A 16,838-nucleotide genomic window follows, 5' to 3' on the forward strand; every position below is an offset into this window, starting at 1 on the left:
TGCTATAAATTGATAAAACTAAATCTTTATAAAAATATGAGTAAAGAGGAAAGCTCCAGTAACTACTTCAGCCCTGAATGTAAAATAATATAAAAAGAGAAATATCAGTATATTAAAATACATTACTGTTTTAATAAAATTTTTAAAAAAAGGACGGGAGGAGAAATACATTTAGAGATTACCTTTTATATGTTACTAGTTAAGTCCCTGATTATCTAATCAACTGAATAAAGCAAACACGTGAAACTTACTATGCTATGAATTACATCAGAATGAGAGAATTAAAAAGTACAGAATAAATTTAGCTTTAAAGTTGTAGACACATTTTGAAACTTATGTTATGACTTTACCTCAAATCCTTTTATCGACCCTAAATATTAAGCTTTGGAATTAGTAAAATAAAATTCTGCCTAAAAACATTTTCCATATGCTAGCTAATAAACTTTGGAATAATTAAAATCAAGATATAAGATTTTGTCTCAACTTATATCCCACACCCTAGAACCACCTTGGAAATGTGTGAAAACAGGGTATTTATAGCCCAAGCTTATTCATACATCATTTAAATTTAAATGACCAACCAACATACCTGTGTGCAATGTCCAACCCTTGTTTTCAATCCCCAATGATATATCTTGAATCTTTTTATTTATTTATTTATTTTTAATATTTTTTTATGTGCAAATATTGATGTTAACTTATCAGCACAGGAAAAAACTAAATTTTTTGTCTTCTCAATATTGATGTTTAATTACTGAGTCCCAGACAAAACTAAAAACTTTTGCTGCTCAATGATCTCACTCAAACTGTTTTGATTACTCTCATTTTCAATAAATTACTTGCAAATGCAAACACTGATCAGATAAACCTGGCCATGCCACACATGTTGTTCCCTCTTCACCCTTCCTTCCCAATCATATTAATCAAGATGTTGATGCCATTGCTAATGCTGGAAATAACAACTAAAGTAGGCAACTCATGCCTTTAAGCACACTCATCTAATAATATCTTAAAACTAACATCAAATCAGTTTGCAGAATGCAAATCATAATAATAGAGCTTATAACCTGTGAATAACATGACAGAAGAGAGAAAAAAAAATTAACCAAAATTTCTGACCCTTTTTATGACTCCAAGCACTAATATTTTTTATAGGTGAAAATACTTGAAACAAATCCAGATATCTTCAATAATTTACATTCTCGGTAAAAAAAGCATGGTAACACTTAAGGCTCTGTAAATATAAACACTGATCAGCTGGATGGGTCCACAGTATACACATTTTTTTCTCTTTCGCTTTTCAAATATAAGATTATAAAATTCCCTGAATTAAATTAATCACTTCATTTTTGATAGAAATGATAGTGTGCACAAGAATTCAATGGCATAAAAAGTTTTAAAACCTATTACACTAAGGTATAAAATAATATTTGTTGCAAAATACTATTAAGAAGAAAAAATAAAATTATGTTTTAAATTATCCACATCATTATGCTGATAAACAATACATTAAGAAAATATAGAATATAAGATAGCTTATTCTTTGTTAGTTGGTGATTTTGATCTTTATTTGGAGTGGATAAAACTACTAAATAAAAACAATAACAAGCATCAATAATATTTTATACATGCAAACAGATTTCAAAAGTCTACTAGAGTTCAAATTCAAATGATAGTAAAAAGAAATAATCACAATAATAATAGCAATCAACATTTAAAAACAATTTTTGTGTATAATTCATTAGTTGTAAAATAATGAATTCCCCCCCCCTCCACACACACACATGCTCTCAGGCATAACAGTTTCATTCTTATTCTAGAGATTATTAAAATAACATTTGATAAATTTAAATTATTATATTTCCAGTAAAAGATTGATAAAATAATTAAACAGAAAATTAAGATCTACTTTTCGAATATAATAGTTTAACATTTTATTTAATATATTAACTAAAACTATAAATTATAATTAAAATTACCTCTTCCAATATCTTAACTGTTTTGGAATGTTCACCCCCAGTTAGCGAATCCAAAATATTATCCACCATATGTAACACATAATCATTATCTTTGGCAAAACTTGTAAGACTGTAAAGAGTAAAATAGATAGGTTAATGCCATATATATAGCAAATTCTAAAAAGACATATATTTGCCATCACATATGAATAAAAATCACAATTATTGCACATTTCAGTACTTCTGTGTTATCTACTACCAGAAAATACACCTAGCACCACAGTAATGCAATAACTTGTTAGTAAATCTCTGCTGCAACCAACCTTTTACCTTCAGCTTGCTTTTTAAGCATATAATGAGTTTTATTAGCTTCTTAAGTATTTTAAATTTGTTATTTTCTACCATGGTCAAAAAATAATAAAACAAAAGCTAGGAGTCCCACCCTGCAGAATCATACATCTTTGCAGAATGATCTAATTTCCACAACCTAAAATATATACATCACTAAAAACATGTTGTTGGAAAGTAAATTTGAAAAATACAAATAGATAGCACGATTAAGAGCAAAAGTTCTGAAGTGGTAGTAGTAGTAGAGAAAGCCAGATTACATTTACAACAACTGTACAATTTATTTCCAATTAAGATAAAAGACAAAAAACTAACAAGAATTTAATTTTGCCTGGAAGTGGATATAGAAGATGTTTGCATAATTATCTTCAAGTCTGCACTGCTAAAAAAAAGGACAACCATAAAGTACATTTTGTAATAATTGTTATTAAAATTATTGATACCAATCAATGCTAAATTTGGTATTAAATCATATTCTTGATAATGGATAATTTACAAATATTAATATTTTTCCTGTACATTAAAAATATTTTAAGCTAAAATGTTTCAGTACTGAAATACGATGCTCATTCTGTGACTCAAACTACAAGATAATCTAATGAATGTTGAAAAATAAAACCCTTTCAGAAAATCCTTTCCATGCAGAATTCAAACCAATGCATAACATCAATATGTACACAGTAAAAAAATGAAGGAAACTACCCAGGCAGCATGCATTCGTAAATTGCACAAGAAAAATACGTGCAATTTACGAATGGCCTTTCGTATAAAAAGCGTTCAAGTTGAACGTAAAAATATCATAAAAAGTGTCCAGTGGCAATTACTAAATATTTACGTATATTTTTACGTTATACTATACGTAACTTTTATGTAAAATTTAGGTATGTTTACGCGAGAGACTACTGTTCATTCGCAACTTTTACGCATAATATACGTAAATTTCAGGGATTTACGTATATTTTTAGTAAAAATTTACGTATTCAATTTTTTTGCTTCACATATGCATATATATTTAGTAAAAATTTACGTAAATTTCCCCGATTTTTTACTGTATATATTAGGTAAAAATTAAGGTAGATATTCCCCGTATTTTACGGTACAAAAACGTATATATTTGATAGAAATTAACGTATATATTTCCCGTAATTTACGGTACAAAATCGTATATATTTGATAGTAATTGACCTAAATCTTCCCTATGTTTTCTTTGCATATGCGAATGGCTGGTAAAAATTTAATCCGATTTATTCTCCACTTTACTGTGTATAAATGCACATTTTTTGGTAAAAAATTTGCATAAATCTCCAATTACCTTTTCACTGCATTTTTCATAAAATGTACTTATTTTAATCTCATATTTTTTATATAAATCTATGCAAAAACTTTCTGTATGCTATGATTAAAAGGTAAAATAATTTTTATATCAAATTCTTACATATCTGCCTTTTAGTTATGTACAGCAATATGGAATATATACAACTGGAAAATTTAAATGCACTAGTAAATGCAAAAAAAAAAAAAAAAAAAAAAAAAAAAAAAAATAATAATAATAATAAATTTCTATTAAAAAATTACGTAACACTTAAAGGCTGAAAATGACTTTTAATATTTCATTTCAAAGTGACTACAAAATATGCAATAAATTTTGTAAACATCAATTCTGTGTTTTAAATCAATTAATGCTATTGTTCATTTGCATTTTTGTTTACTAAATTCATTTTATAAATTTAAATTTAGTAAAAAACTGTAGCAAGCAGTTGTTTACTAAATTCATTATTACTAAATAACACTTTAAATAAATTATTTGCTTTTCCGAAGGACATTTTCTTATGCCATGTAAATGAACGGTAGCATTAATTGATTTAAAACATAGAACTCAGGTTTACAAAACGTATTGCATATTTTGTAGTACTTTGAAATGAAATATTAAAAGTGATTTTCAGCCTTTTAGTGTTATGTAATTTTTTAATAGAAATTAATTTTTTTGCATTTAAATTTTCCAGTTATATATATTCCATATTGCTGTACATACCTAAAAGGAGGATATGTAAAAATTTGATATTAAATTAATTTTATCTTTTAATCATAATATGCAGAACATTTTTGCATAGATTTATATAAAAAATAAGAGATTAAAATAAGCACATTTTACGAAAAATGCAGTAAATAGGTAATTGGAGATTTATGCAAATTTTTTACCAAAAATGTGCACTTATACACAGTAAAGAGGAGTAGACATCGGACTAAATTTTTACCAAAGTCATTCGTATATGCAAAGAAAACATAGGGAAGATTTAGGTCAATTATTATCAAATATATAAGTTTTTGTACCATAAAATACAGGGAATATCCACGTTAATTTCTATCTAAAGTACAATATAGTTAATTAACAAATTCAGTAAACGAATGTAGCACAAAAGAAAACATCATACGTTTAGATTATTTGAATGAGTGTGCTAAATTTTAAAATTGTTAAATATAGACCAGGAAATTGTAGAAAACTTACCTTTTCCAATAGTTTACCAAGTTGACTTTGTTATTTTCGTTGAAGATGAATGTTTAATGTCACAAATATTTTATTCATATCTTCAGATAATACACAAATATATACATATTTATTTATTAAATAAATTCAGTTTATCCCAAACATGTTAAAGAAAATATTAATTTGCATGCAAGTTAATCGAGTAACTTCTGTTTTAATTACACACATAATTATGATATGTAAAAATTTTACATTTATCAGTCAATCTTGCAATGTATTGTAATCTATTATTGTTGTCTTTCTCAGTTTAAAATCTTATAAATATATTAGATCAGTACTAAAAGTTCACCTCTACAAAAGAAATGCTTTATTGAGGTATTTTTAAAAAGTTCCCTTTTACAATGTAACTGTTAATTTCATAAATAAGTTCATAAAATTATGCAAATTCAAAATTACCTAAATATGTTCTTTATTTTATCTTATATACCAGATAAAATTTAAAAAAGTTAATTTGTTTACGAATATTGAAGTTTTTAAATATTTATCTCATGTGACTTTTTCTATAACATCATTATAAATGTACATGTTGATGTGGACATACCAATTATTTTTTTTCATCAAATAGCTTTATGATATTAAATGATTTAAAAAGAGGCAACTGGACAAAAGAAAGCAATTAGAAGTTGGCTAATTTTTTATTAATTTGTTGTCAAATGCTGTGCATTTTAGATTATGCTCATATGATGACAATGAGTTATTTATATTATAAAATTATTATGAACATATCCCACATAAATTAACAAGTAAAAAATTTCAAGTTGTTTGAAGTATTATGAACTGTAATACTTGCATAAGAAATACACATGAAATTAATTTAAGAATTAAGTTTATTTTACAGGTATTTGAAAACTGCAATTACTGTTAAACAATAAAAACTAACATTAAATCTGAAGAGCATATTTTTTTCAATAATAAAATTCAACATAGACTTCATGCAGCTTCGCCATATTTGTTCTATAGTTCGCTGTCTTTAATATCCTGCTCGATTTTTGTAAAAGTGAATTCTTTGTCACCCAATGTTTTGAGAACAGCTCCTAAATAAGAAAAAGAAAAATTTGTAATAATTTCACACTTCAAATGTTTTCAGTTTTTAAATATAGTTGAAGTATTAAAAAGATGCATATAAAATGCACTGAGTATTTCATATTTAAAAATTTACCTTTCAGTAATTAAAAATTTAATTTCATACTATCGCACAGTAAGCTTCATTTATATACCTTACACAATGCCTATAATTTCAAGTAAAAAATACTTAAGATTTGTTTAGAACTGCAAGGTTGAGAAAGTCTTTAATGGCTATGTTTGTATTTAAGTACATGAGAAAAAACTTAATTTTGTATTAATTATATTGCATTAGCCTTTTCAATTTTACTCCTACATATAGTAAAGAATATTCGCTTTCTTACAGATAAATTTCTCTTAAATAAAGAGTAAGCAGAAAACCAATCACAATACTATATACATATAACAGAATACTTCATAAACATATACATGTCATTAACATATGTATATGCATTAACAGGCTATTTTACACATTTCAATAAACCAGAAACCAATACACAATCAAACGTATTATCAGTAAATCAAATTTCAAATCCAAAATCAGAGCAAAAATCTTTAATTATGATAACAATGGCATCTCAGTTTGCAATATAAAATATTTCAAGTCTACATTCATGTGCATTCTAAGCAAACAGAAAGCTGAATAACAATAAAATTATAAATACCATAAAAAAGTTAAGAACCACATAGAATGATAGCAAGACTAAATGAAGTCTTCCTTCAAAAATCAATTAAATTCAAAAATTTGCCTTCCTGTTTAACATCTCAAAATAGAGTTACTGCTTTCACTAACTAAATTTCCTGTCTTGGCAAAATAAAAATTGTCATTTCTGTTGCAGGAAATATTTGCTGCAAAGTTTGTATGCAAATAATCCAGTGAAAAAATTTTAATTGTGGCTTGAATATTTTCTTTATTAAATAAATGAAAAATTGCCACATAATATTAATTTATGATCCACATGAAGCTTTTTACCTCTACCTTATCATGCAGCTATTTTAAAATATATACTCTCATATAAAAGCCACAGAATTTTTTTACCAATATTAATATAGTATAAATCATTAATAAATCTTCTAAAAACAGCCCCAAAATTTCTGAATTTGATACCCAAAACATAATTCTACGTAACTGTTAATGTATGCATTTGCTTGCACGTACTTAAAATGAATTATACACACAAAAACTTAACATATTAACTTTAATAAATTCTTAATTAGCAGGATGACTCAATTAAGGCAAAATATGAAAGAAATCTACCTGATGGAATAGTTGTAAAAGATATATTTAAAAAAAGCTAATATTGTTTACCTTACACATGGCAAAAATTGAGTAAACTGTATGCAGCTGGATTATTTATTAGGAATAGAAGTTAGATCAAAGTACCAAAGTCACACTAGGGCTTTAACCATTTGGGTGCAAAGAAGCATCTCAATTTAAAAAAGAATAATTTAAAAAAGCTAATAGAATTTTATAACTTTTACAATCTAGTACAAATATTAGACACATAAACAACACTAAATGCCATTATTTACTTGCATATTTTCCTTCTTTGTGTACTTTACTCCTTAATTTTTCAGGATATGATTTAGAAACAGAGTTACGATAAAAATGTATACTGGTAAAAAAAAATATTGCTGAAACTGATAAGTCCTTTGAATTATATACTATAGTGCAAAGAGGGATGGAATATGTGACTAAATATGATAAATCAGATTACAATAACATTAAACAAATAACATGAAAAACTGAAAAAAGAAATTTTATTTGAAATTATTTTTTAATTCATGGAAAGACAGACAGTATTTCCAACTTATTAAATTCAATTATATTTTACCTTCGTCAAACCAATATTGGTAAGAGAGTTGTATTTAAAATCTGTGCTAAGCTAAAGCTGCTTTCTTGCCTAATTTTATACTATTGAAAATACCGGTAATTGTCAAAGTTATTCGTACTCAATATGTGTAAGATTATTAATGAGCTGCCAAACCGCAGTTAACCATCTAATATACTACATTCAACGTTATTATTTTTCTTTTTGAATGTGAGGTTTTCATTATTTCTGCCAATATATCTGTAACAGGACATAAAGATTGAGTTAATGTACAATAGAAAATTACCTTGCAAGTTAGCACCTTTACCTTAGTGGCAGTACTTCATTCTTTAGAAAAAATATTTTAAATTATTATACTTAAACAAAAAATTCATATTTGTTACAGCAAAACATCATTAACACAATAAAACAGAGTTGAATGCAAATCTAGTTTAACTCTATTCTTGAAAACTAGTTTATTATTTTCAATTTAATTTTAAAATAATAAAAAATAAGGTACATATTATGATGACTACCTAAATATCTTGCCTAAACTGGCAATCCTTGTAGGTTATACAGGTTAACCCTAACATAGGTTATAGAGGGCACTAAGATAGAGAGTATTAATCCCACACTAGGGACTCTAACATTTGGTAGGAACAGTTTGAAAAGTGAAACAGATATTTATAGTGAACCAATGCAAAACAAAAACAATAGTTCTTTAGGGACAAAGGCCCCTTTGAACTAATAAATATGAGTAAATTAACAGCTTTTAGCTATTTTTTCTTCTTGTAAAAAATAGACATACAGAATATTTTTAGAAAATAACAGTACTTTAAGCATGCATTTTCCCCATATTTAACATAATAATTCATTCTAGCTCTGTTGCAATACTGGCAAAGGTACTCCTCTGTTATTAGGACGGGATTCAGAAATGTACAATGAAACCTCGAGATACGAGGAAAGTATGAGCAAAATACGAGCATTAATTCGAGTAACGAGCAACGAGCCAGGCTGTTGGTATGGGTGGCGCTATTTCCCTATTCGGCTCAACTCGGGGAATCCCTTCGTCAGATCACTCAGTGTTCTTTTATGTACGTGTTTGTGCACTTGTAAGTTAATTTGACATTTAACGTGAAAATAATTATTTCAAGATGCCTCGCAAGAAGATTGTTGCCTCAGATAGTGCTGCAAAGAAAAATAAGGAGGCCATGGCCGTCGATATCAAGAAAGAAATCATAGATAAACATAAGCATGGTGACGGAATTGGCGAAGACTTGCGGCCTTTCAACATCGAAAATCTATACTACTCTGAAGAAGCAGGAAGAAATTAAGAAACCTGATGTAGCCAAAGGAATTATCGTTGCTTCCAAGCACCATAAAAGTACTCCTAGATGTTGAGAAGCTGTTGTTGGTGTGGATTAATGAGAAGGAGTTAAAATGTTGGTAACAAAGTTAAACTATTGTTATATTATTTACCAGTGTTATTTATTAGGAAAAATTGACTTGATATTAAAATGTTGATATTTTTGGGGGTATGGAACAGGGTTAACTGAATTTCCATTATTTTCAATGGGGAAGCTTGTTTCTAGATACGAGAAATTCGCTATACCAGTTGAATGCTGGAACGAATTAAACTCGTATCTCGGGGTTCCACTGTAGATATGTAAGCATGTGTATATGCATGTATGCGCATATATGTGTATAAGTATACACATACATACATAAAGAATATACACATGCACACACGAGCACCTACATTTAAAAATGCATGCATATAAAAACACATTTCTGAATCTGGTCCTGATAACAGAAGAATACCTACATGAATCATAGGATTTACATTAATCAGTTTTATTAGAATTCTTAAATGCAGAGGATTTACCTTAATCAGTTTTATTAGAATTCTTAAATGAAATCTTCACTATCCGAAAATTCAGTTTCATTTCCAGCTGAAACTGTATCAGGACAATCTCATTTATATTATTTCCCTCTAACAACTGAACATTTTGAAAACCTTTTTTATTCCATGGAAAATTAATGCTACATTAAACATACATTTTCTAAATCTGAAAATTTTAAGTTAGCTTAGAAACTGTAATCATTCTTAAAAAAGTTTGATTTATGCAGATGTTAGATCAATAAAATTACTTCCCTGTGAAAAAGTAATATGGCATTGAACAACACGATTTTACACATCAAGATATACTGAGTGAAAATTCCTGAAATGTTTTATTTCTTGGTATCTCTGCAAGAATTGTATAAATAAGACTACCTCCCTTAAAAAAAAAAAAAAAAAAAAAAAATGTTTAGTAAATACTATGAAGAAAATTGGTTACATTATTTACAGTTCATAATTAATAGAAAATAAATCATTTCTTAGCTTATCAGAATTTATTTTTATCACATTCATAAAGAGTACTAATTTAAACAAACATACCATTATGATTTCAATAACTATGAAATAGAAAATCCAAATCTGCATCATTGATGGTCTAGTAGATTGGACGTCTTGTTTACTACAATTCAGCAGGGTGCTGACTCCCCAGACTGTAATATATATATATAATTAATTTACAAGGGAAAAAGCAACAAAAATATAAACGGTTTCTTGGTTTTATATAAGTATTTCTGCACATTTACAATTTTAATTTTTTTAACTATCTAGTTATATCAAAATACATGATTTAGTAAAATATAATTCAAATAATTTAAGGTATTTTAGATCAAATACTAATTTTTCAATAAATTTTTTCATGCAAGTCTAATAATCAACATAACTATCAAGTTTTGACTTCGAAAATTATGTTTAGAGAAACTTGAAGCTGCAGTAAATAGTAATAAATTTATTCAAAACTGAAAGTAAAGCATTCTTACTTTATTTTCTTTCTTTAACTGCAGATCTTTTAAAACAACAAAATCAAACAAACAAAAAAGAAATGCATTCTTGAAAGGACTTACTTATTATTCATGAAAGGATATATTTCAGTAATTACACAAGTGCATAAAAATTCAGTATATATATATATATAAAAAAATGAACACAGATTTGGAACAAAGTACCTGTGTTTCTATGGCATAAAATTTCCTTTTTTAATAGCACAATATCTTTGAGTTAAAGATTATATATTAAAGCAAATTTATAAAACTAAATTCAAAAATAAGAAATTAAATTATTTTTAGGGAAAACACTAAGCAAATAAAAAATTTTGAATTTCATAAATAAATGAAAGTTACACGCTTTATTTTTTGGCATAAGGTAGATAACATTTCCATAACAGATTTCTGAACAATTAGTCATGTTAATATTGCCTTTCTTTTTCCATTAAAAGCTATTTCCTGCTTAATTACAGTATGCTTTAAGATAAATATTAAAACGTTTGAGTAAAAATAATATAACTATAAAAAGGTGAGACACATACAAAAAGGAGTGACACAAACAGTAAGAAACAGACTAGTGCAAAATTTAACAGTACCAAATCCCGAAAATGAATCATTAGGCACGTACACAAGATCAAATACTAATTTTTCAATAAATTTTTTCATGCAAGTCTAATAATCAACATAACTATCAAGTTTTGACTTCGAAAATTATGTTTAGAGAAACTTGAAGCTGCAGTAAATAGTAATAAATTTATTCAAAACTGAAAGTAAAGCATTCTTACTTTATTTTCTTTCTTTAACTGCAGATCTTTTAAAACAACAAAATCAAACAAACAAAAAAGAAATGCATTCTTGAAAGGACTTACTTATTATTCATGAAAGGATATATTTCAGTAATTACACAAGTGCATAAAAATTCAGTATATATATATATATAAAAAAATGAACACAGATTTGGAACAAAGTACCTGTGTTTCTATGGCATAAAATTTCCTTTTTTAATAGCACAATATCTTTGAGTTAAAGATTATATATTAAAGCAAATTTATAAAACTAAATTCAAAAATAAGAAATTAAATTATTTTTAGGGAAAACACTAAGCAAATAAAAAATTTTGAATTTCATAAATAAATGAAAGTTACACGCTTTATTTTTTGGCATAAGGTAGATAACATTTCCATAACAGATTTCTGAACAATTAGTCATGTTAATATTGCCTTTCTTTTTCCATTAAAAGCTATTTCCTGCTTAATTACAGTATGCTTTAAGATAAATATTAAAACGTTTGAGTAAAAATAATATAACTATAAAAAGGTGAGACACATACAAAAAGGAGTGACACAAACAGTAAGAAACAGACTAGTGCAAAATTTAACAGTACCAAATCCCGAAAATGAATCATTAGGCACGTACACAAGATCAAATACTAATTTTTCAATAAATTTTTTCATGCAAGTCTAATAATCAACATAACTATCAAGTTTTGACTTCGAAAATTATGTTTAGAGAAACTTGAAGCTGCAGTAAATAGTAATAAATTTATTCAAAACTGAAAGTAAAGCATTCTTACTTTATTTTCTTTCTTTAACTGCAGATCTTTTAAAACAACAAAATCAAACAAACAAAAAAGAAATGCATTCTTGAAAGGACTTACTTATTATTCATGAAAGGATATATTTCAGTAATTACACAAGTGCATAAAAATTCAGTATATATATATATATAAAAAAATGAACACAGATTTGGAACAAAGTACCTGTGTTTCTATGGCATAAAATTTCCTTTTTTAATAGCACAATATCTTTGAGTTAAAGATTATATATTAAAGCAAATTTATAAAACTAAATTCAAAAATAAGAAATTAAATTATTTTTAGGGAAAACACTAAGCAAATAAAAAATTTTGAATTTCATAAATAAATGAAAGTTACACGCTTTATTTTTTGGCATAAGGTAGATAACATTTCCATAACAGATTTCTGAACAATTAGTCATGTTAATATTGCCTTTCTTTTTCCATTAAAAGCTATTTCCTGCTTAATTACAGTATGCTTTAAGATAAATATTAAAACGTTTGAGTAAAAATAATATAACTATAAAAAGGTGAGACACATACAAAAAGGAGTGACACAAACAGTAAGAAACAGACTAGTGCAAAATTTAACAGTACCAAATCCCGAAAATGAATCATTAGGCACGTACACAAGAGAACAACACATGGAAAATCACATTTCCTACACAAACGCTATTTATAAAATTTTATATAGGTGAAAAAAGTACGAGTATTAAACACTGAAAATATAAAATATTCACTTACTTTCTTCAAATAATTAGTAACTTCGATGGATTCAGTCACAAACGCCAATCCACAAACAAACAGTATTCTTTGCGACTTTACCATTCTTTTCGACCGCCATTGCTGAGTGCTGACTTCACAAATATCCCGCCACAACCGGAAGTAGAAAGTGTCTGCTTTGCCATTGGTCAGTGAACAAGAATTGCAACGCTTTTTTTTTCTTTATAATTACACATATTAAGAAAGCCTCTAAATTAGCATATGAAATAAACTTACTTTTGCATTATATAAATTTATATTCACAGCATCTTTGTATTAAGGTAATAATTAAATTTTTCTACGAAAAATAGAAATGTCTGTGTATGCGCATGCTCAGTGTATAGTAGTAAGTAAATCTGGTTAATTTTTATAACTTAGCGTAAAATTAACTATGCAAATTTTGAGTTCATTTAACTGGACCCTTGTACTTATTCTGTAAATCTCCATATTAAGAATGTCTTTAACTGTTTCAGGAAAAATACAAAATATAATATAATTATTTATTTACATTATTTATTAATTTTTTCCTCATATAAAAATTATTAAAATCGCTATATCATTTTTTCCATACATTAAACAAAATTTAAAAAAATTAGCCTCATATGATTTTTATAACAAAGATTAAAGGAACTGAAATATATGTAAAATATCAGGATTCAGCTTGCAATTTCGTAGAGTTATTATTATTATTATTAAATAAAAATATTAGTATATCTTTGATTATAATTAATGATCCTTTGGTCTACATTAAACTATTCTTCAAGAAGTTAAACGTTTTCGAGCATCTTCTGCTGTATTTATTATTCTATTCCTCAACATGAAAGATTTGCTAGTCTTATTCCAATTTAATTGCCCACATTTGCTAAATAAAATAAGGCGAGTATTGTACCAAACTCAGTAAGTACACAAATTTAATATACAGCTTATTCCAGTTAAATGGGTAATAGGATTTTCATAAAAGAAATTAAATTGCGTAAATTAATGTAAGTGTTGATATGAATAAAAATAACAAATTTGATATAAGAAAATAAATAAGTTATTTTAAAGATGTTTGAATTAAGAAAATATAATTTTTTGCAAAAATGCACATAAAGATTTAGCTCCCATGTTAAAATTTATAGAAAAATTTTAGCCTCATATATGAATGCCCCTTTTTTCATGTCGTGGACAAGGAAAACAAAGTGAAATGCCAGAAATACACTAAATATTTTGAATTAATAAACTTCATTTTAAATCTTTTTAGACTTCGTATAATATCCGTAAAAGTGACGAATGAAATATACCATAAAGGCAGTAGTTTCTTTCAGAACATTCGGATTCGTATAATATGCGTAAAAGTGACGAATAAAATATACCATCATGGCGGTAGTTTTATCAGTACATTCGGATTCGTATAATTTTCGTAAAAATAACGTGTGGAAAATAACGATCAAGAGTCAACAGTAACTTCAGCCTTTTTCATTCGTATAAATTTCGTAAAAGTAACGTGCAAAAAATACCATACCCTTATTTCACTAAAATTATACGCATATTTTTGGAGACGTGCTGCCTGGGTAGAAAAATGTTCATTATAGTCCCAAAACCAAACAGATATTAATACAGCTATTTCATACACAAAAATGGCTTACTCGTTTAGAAAAAATGGCTTACTCAGTTATGTAATTTTTTTTAACTAAAAAAGGGGGGACTAAAAAGAAAATACAGGAATCTCAGATGTTCCATGAAAATTAATCACTCAGTAGTAAGTAAAAATAATTCTAAAAATATTTTTTAATAAAAGCATGTTTCAAAAATATAGATAGTCATGTATTTTTTAGCAGCACTTGACTATTTTTTTGCATGCTGAATACACAGCATATTGGAACATATACAAAAAAACTTACAATAAGTTGTACAGAATTATTCATAATTCCATGAAACATTTTAAAAATTCATGATAAATAAACTGTGCAACAAATGTACAATTTTATTATATTGCCAAAAAGGCAAATATTAAGTTTTTTACATTTCTGATAAATGCACATTTGCTGAAACAGAAGATAAGTAATAATACATTTTGTGTGACATGTGCCAATCACCAGAGTCATAGTAATGACTTGGTTGTGAAGAATCTGGAGATCAATGGAGACCGCAGGTATGAAGAAAGTAAACTCGACAAATCCACACAAGAAAAAGCTACCTAATTCTGAAAACAGAAATGGCTATTGCACTAATGCGCCATCTTTCTATCTGTATCTACTATCCACTTTTGTTGCAAGCTTTGATTCAGATACTCTTATAAATAGTCTTTAATGATATCTGTCATTCAGAAAGATGGCTATATAAAGTATTTAGTGAACTGTCTGTCGGGAATTTCTTAATGAATTTGCCTCGATTTCAGTGTAATAAAATCTGGTACTAGTTCTGCAATTTAGCTGCTATAAATCTGTAAATTTTTCACAAAATTATGAACAACCCTGTTTGCAAATCTCCAATTTCCATACAGTACTTTAATTTGAAGTTTATAGTTATATATACTTAATACTATAAAGTAAAAACAAACCTGTCAGCATATTGTAATCCCAGATCATCCCCATAAGTAGAAAGAACAAGATCTGATTCTTCTTTACTTAAATTTGAAAAAGTTGAATCATAATGAGGTGCATAAGAGCTATATGATCCATAGGAAGTATAATGAACTGAAAAAGAAACACAGCATTACACATTACTTGAAATTACAATAAAATCAATATAAATATATTTCATTATCATACACCAAGTCTGAATCACACACATCAAATTAAAATAAATAGACACATACTAAAGTGTTTCTGATATTTATATATCGGTACTTATCATTAAAGGGCCCATGTGCTGTCGACTGCTTTCCAGAGTTATCGCCAGCATGAGCACTGAAGACATTATCCAATACAATGAAATTATATACTTAATTCATTCAAAGCATATTTGAATCATAATCATTTTAATAAGCTTTAACAAAAACAAAAGTATCGTGGTCTGTTTGTTACCAGGAATAACAACAAAAATTTTATACAAACTTTATAAAAATTTAAATTATAATGGAGTTAGATCAACATTACTTAGAAAAAAAATATTGTTCCAACAAAAGTTGTGGCGGCCAAAACTCAGCTATTGGAAATAAAATTTCACCAAATTTATCCCTTTGGTACATAAATTCTGCAAGATATGAGTCTCGCATTTTGCTTCTTGTACTGCCATTTAGCAGATCTCCACAGCCTTCTATGGTCTACATATGCACCCTCGTTTCCAGATCCATGAAGATATATCAATAGTTCATTTTCAAATGTTCAAAGCCAACTTTTTCTAATTCTCCAGTTTTGTAGCCATGCCAGGAATCTGAAAATATTGTTGAGGCATCTTTTATGTGTGCAACAATATCTCAAAAAAGCATACTCTCTTTCCGATTGGACACTACTATGAGAAAGCACTTTGCTGTTCTCCCAGTCTTTATTGATTGCTTCTGCAGGTACTGAAAGCAAATTTCCTGTATATAATTGTTTTAATCTGCAACAATTTTTGGGATAGCAGTTGGAACTTTTAACGTTCTTATCCTAATTTCTTTGCCATGTTTTCCATTTCTGATGTCAGAAAACCTTTACAAGTGTTATTTTTGATAATCTATCCACATTCGCAACTGATATAAACAAGCTTTCTTGTTGCTTGGAATGTAATAAAACTAGCAGCAAAATAATCTTTGCACATATATATCTCACAAAAGGATTTATCTCAAACAAAAACTTTTTACAGATTCATAATCCATGTTAACTATTAAACTAACAATGAATAAATGTGCAGAAAATGCAAAGTAACTTCCAATAGTAAAATAAATCCACTTCTTCAATTAAAATATGGTATAAAAATATTTTTGTTAAAATG

The 16,838-nt window shown here is 27.1% G+C and overlaps 1 protein-coding gene across 1 annotated transcript in view; it reads right to left on the reverse strand.

Moving 5' to 3' along the window:
* The window catches only part of Brd7-9 (Bromodomain containing 7/9), a 77,979-nt gene that overhangs the window by 7,950 nt on the left and 53,191 nt on the right, over positions 1-16,838 (reverse strand). Inside the window, exons 10-11 of the mRNA XM_035369204.2 lie at positions 15,484-15,619; positions 1,980-2,088 (exon numbers count right to left, since the gene is read on the reverse strand). Coding sequence (XP_035225095.1) covers positions 1,980-2,088; positions 15,484-15,619 — 245 coding nt within the window. The remainder of the gene's footprint in view (positions 1-1,979; positions 2,089-15,483; positions 15,620-16,838) is intronic.

The sequence above is a fragment of the Stegodyphus dumicola genome, chromosome 4, assembly GCF_044657685.1.
Source record: "Stegodyphus dumicola isolate Sdum_Otavi_A_Nest chromosome 4, ASM4465768v1".
Taxonomy (NCBI): domain Eukaryota; kingdom Metazoa; phylum Arthropoda; class Arachnida; order Araneae; family Eresidae; genus Stegodyphus; species Stegodyphus dumicola.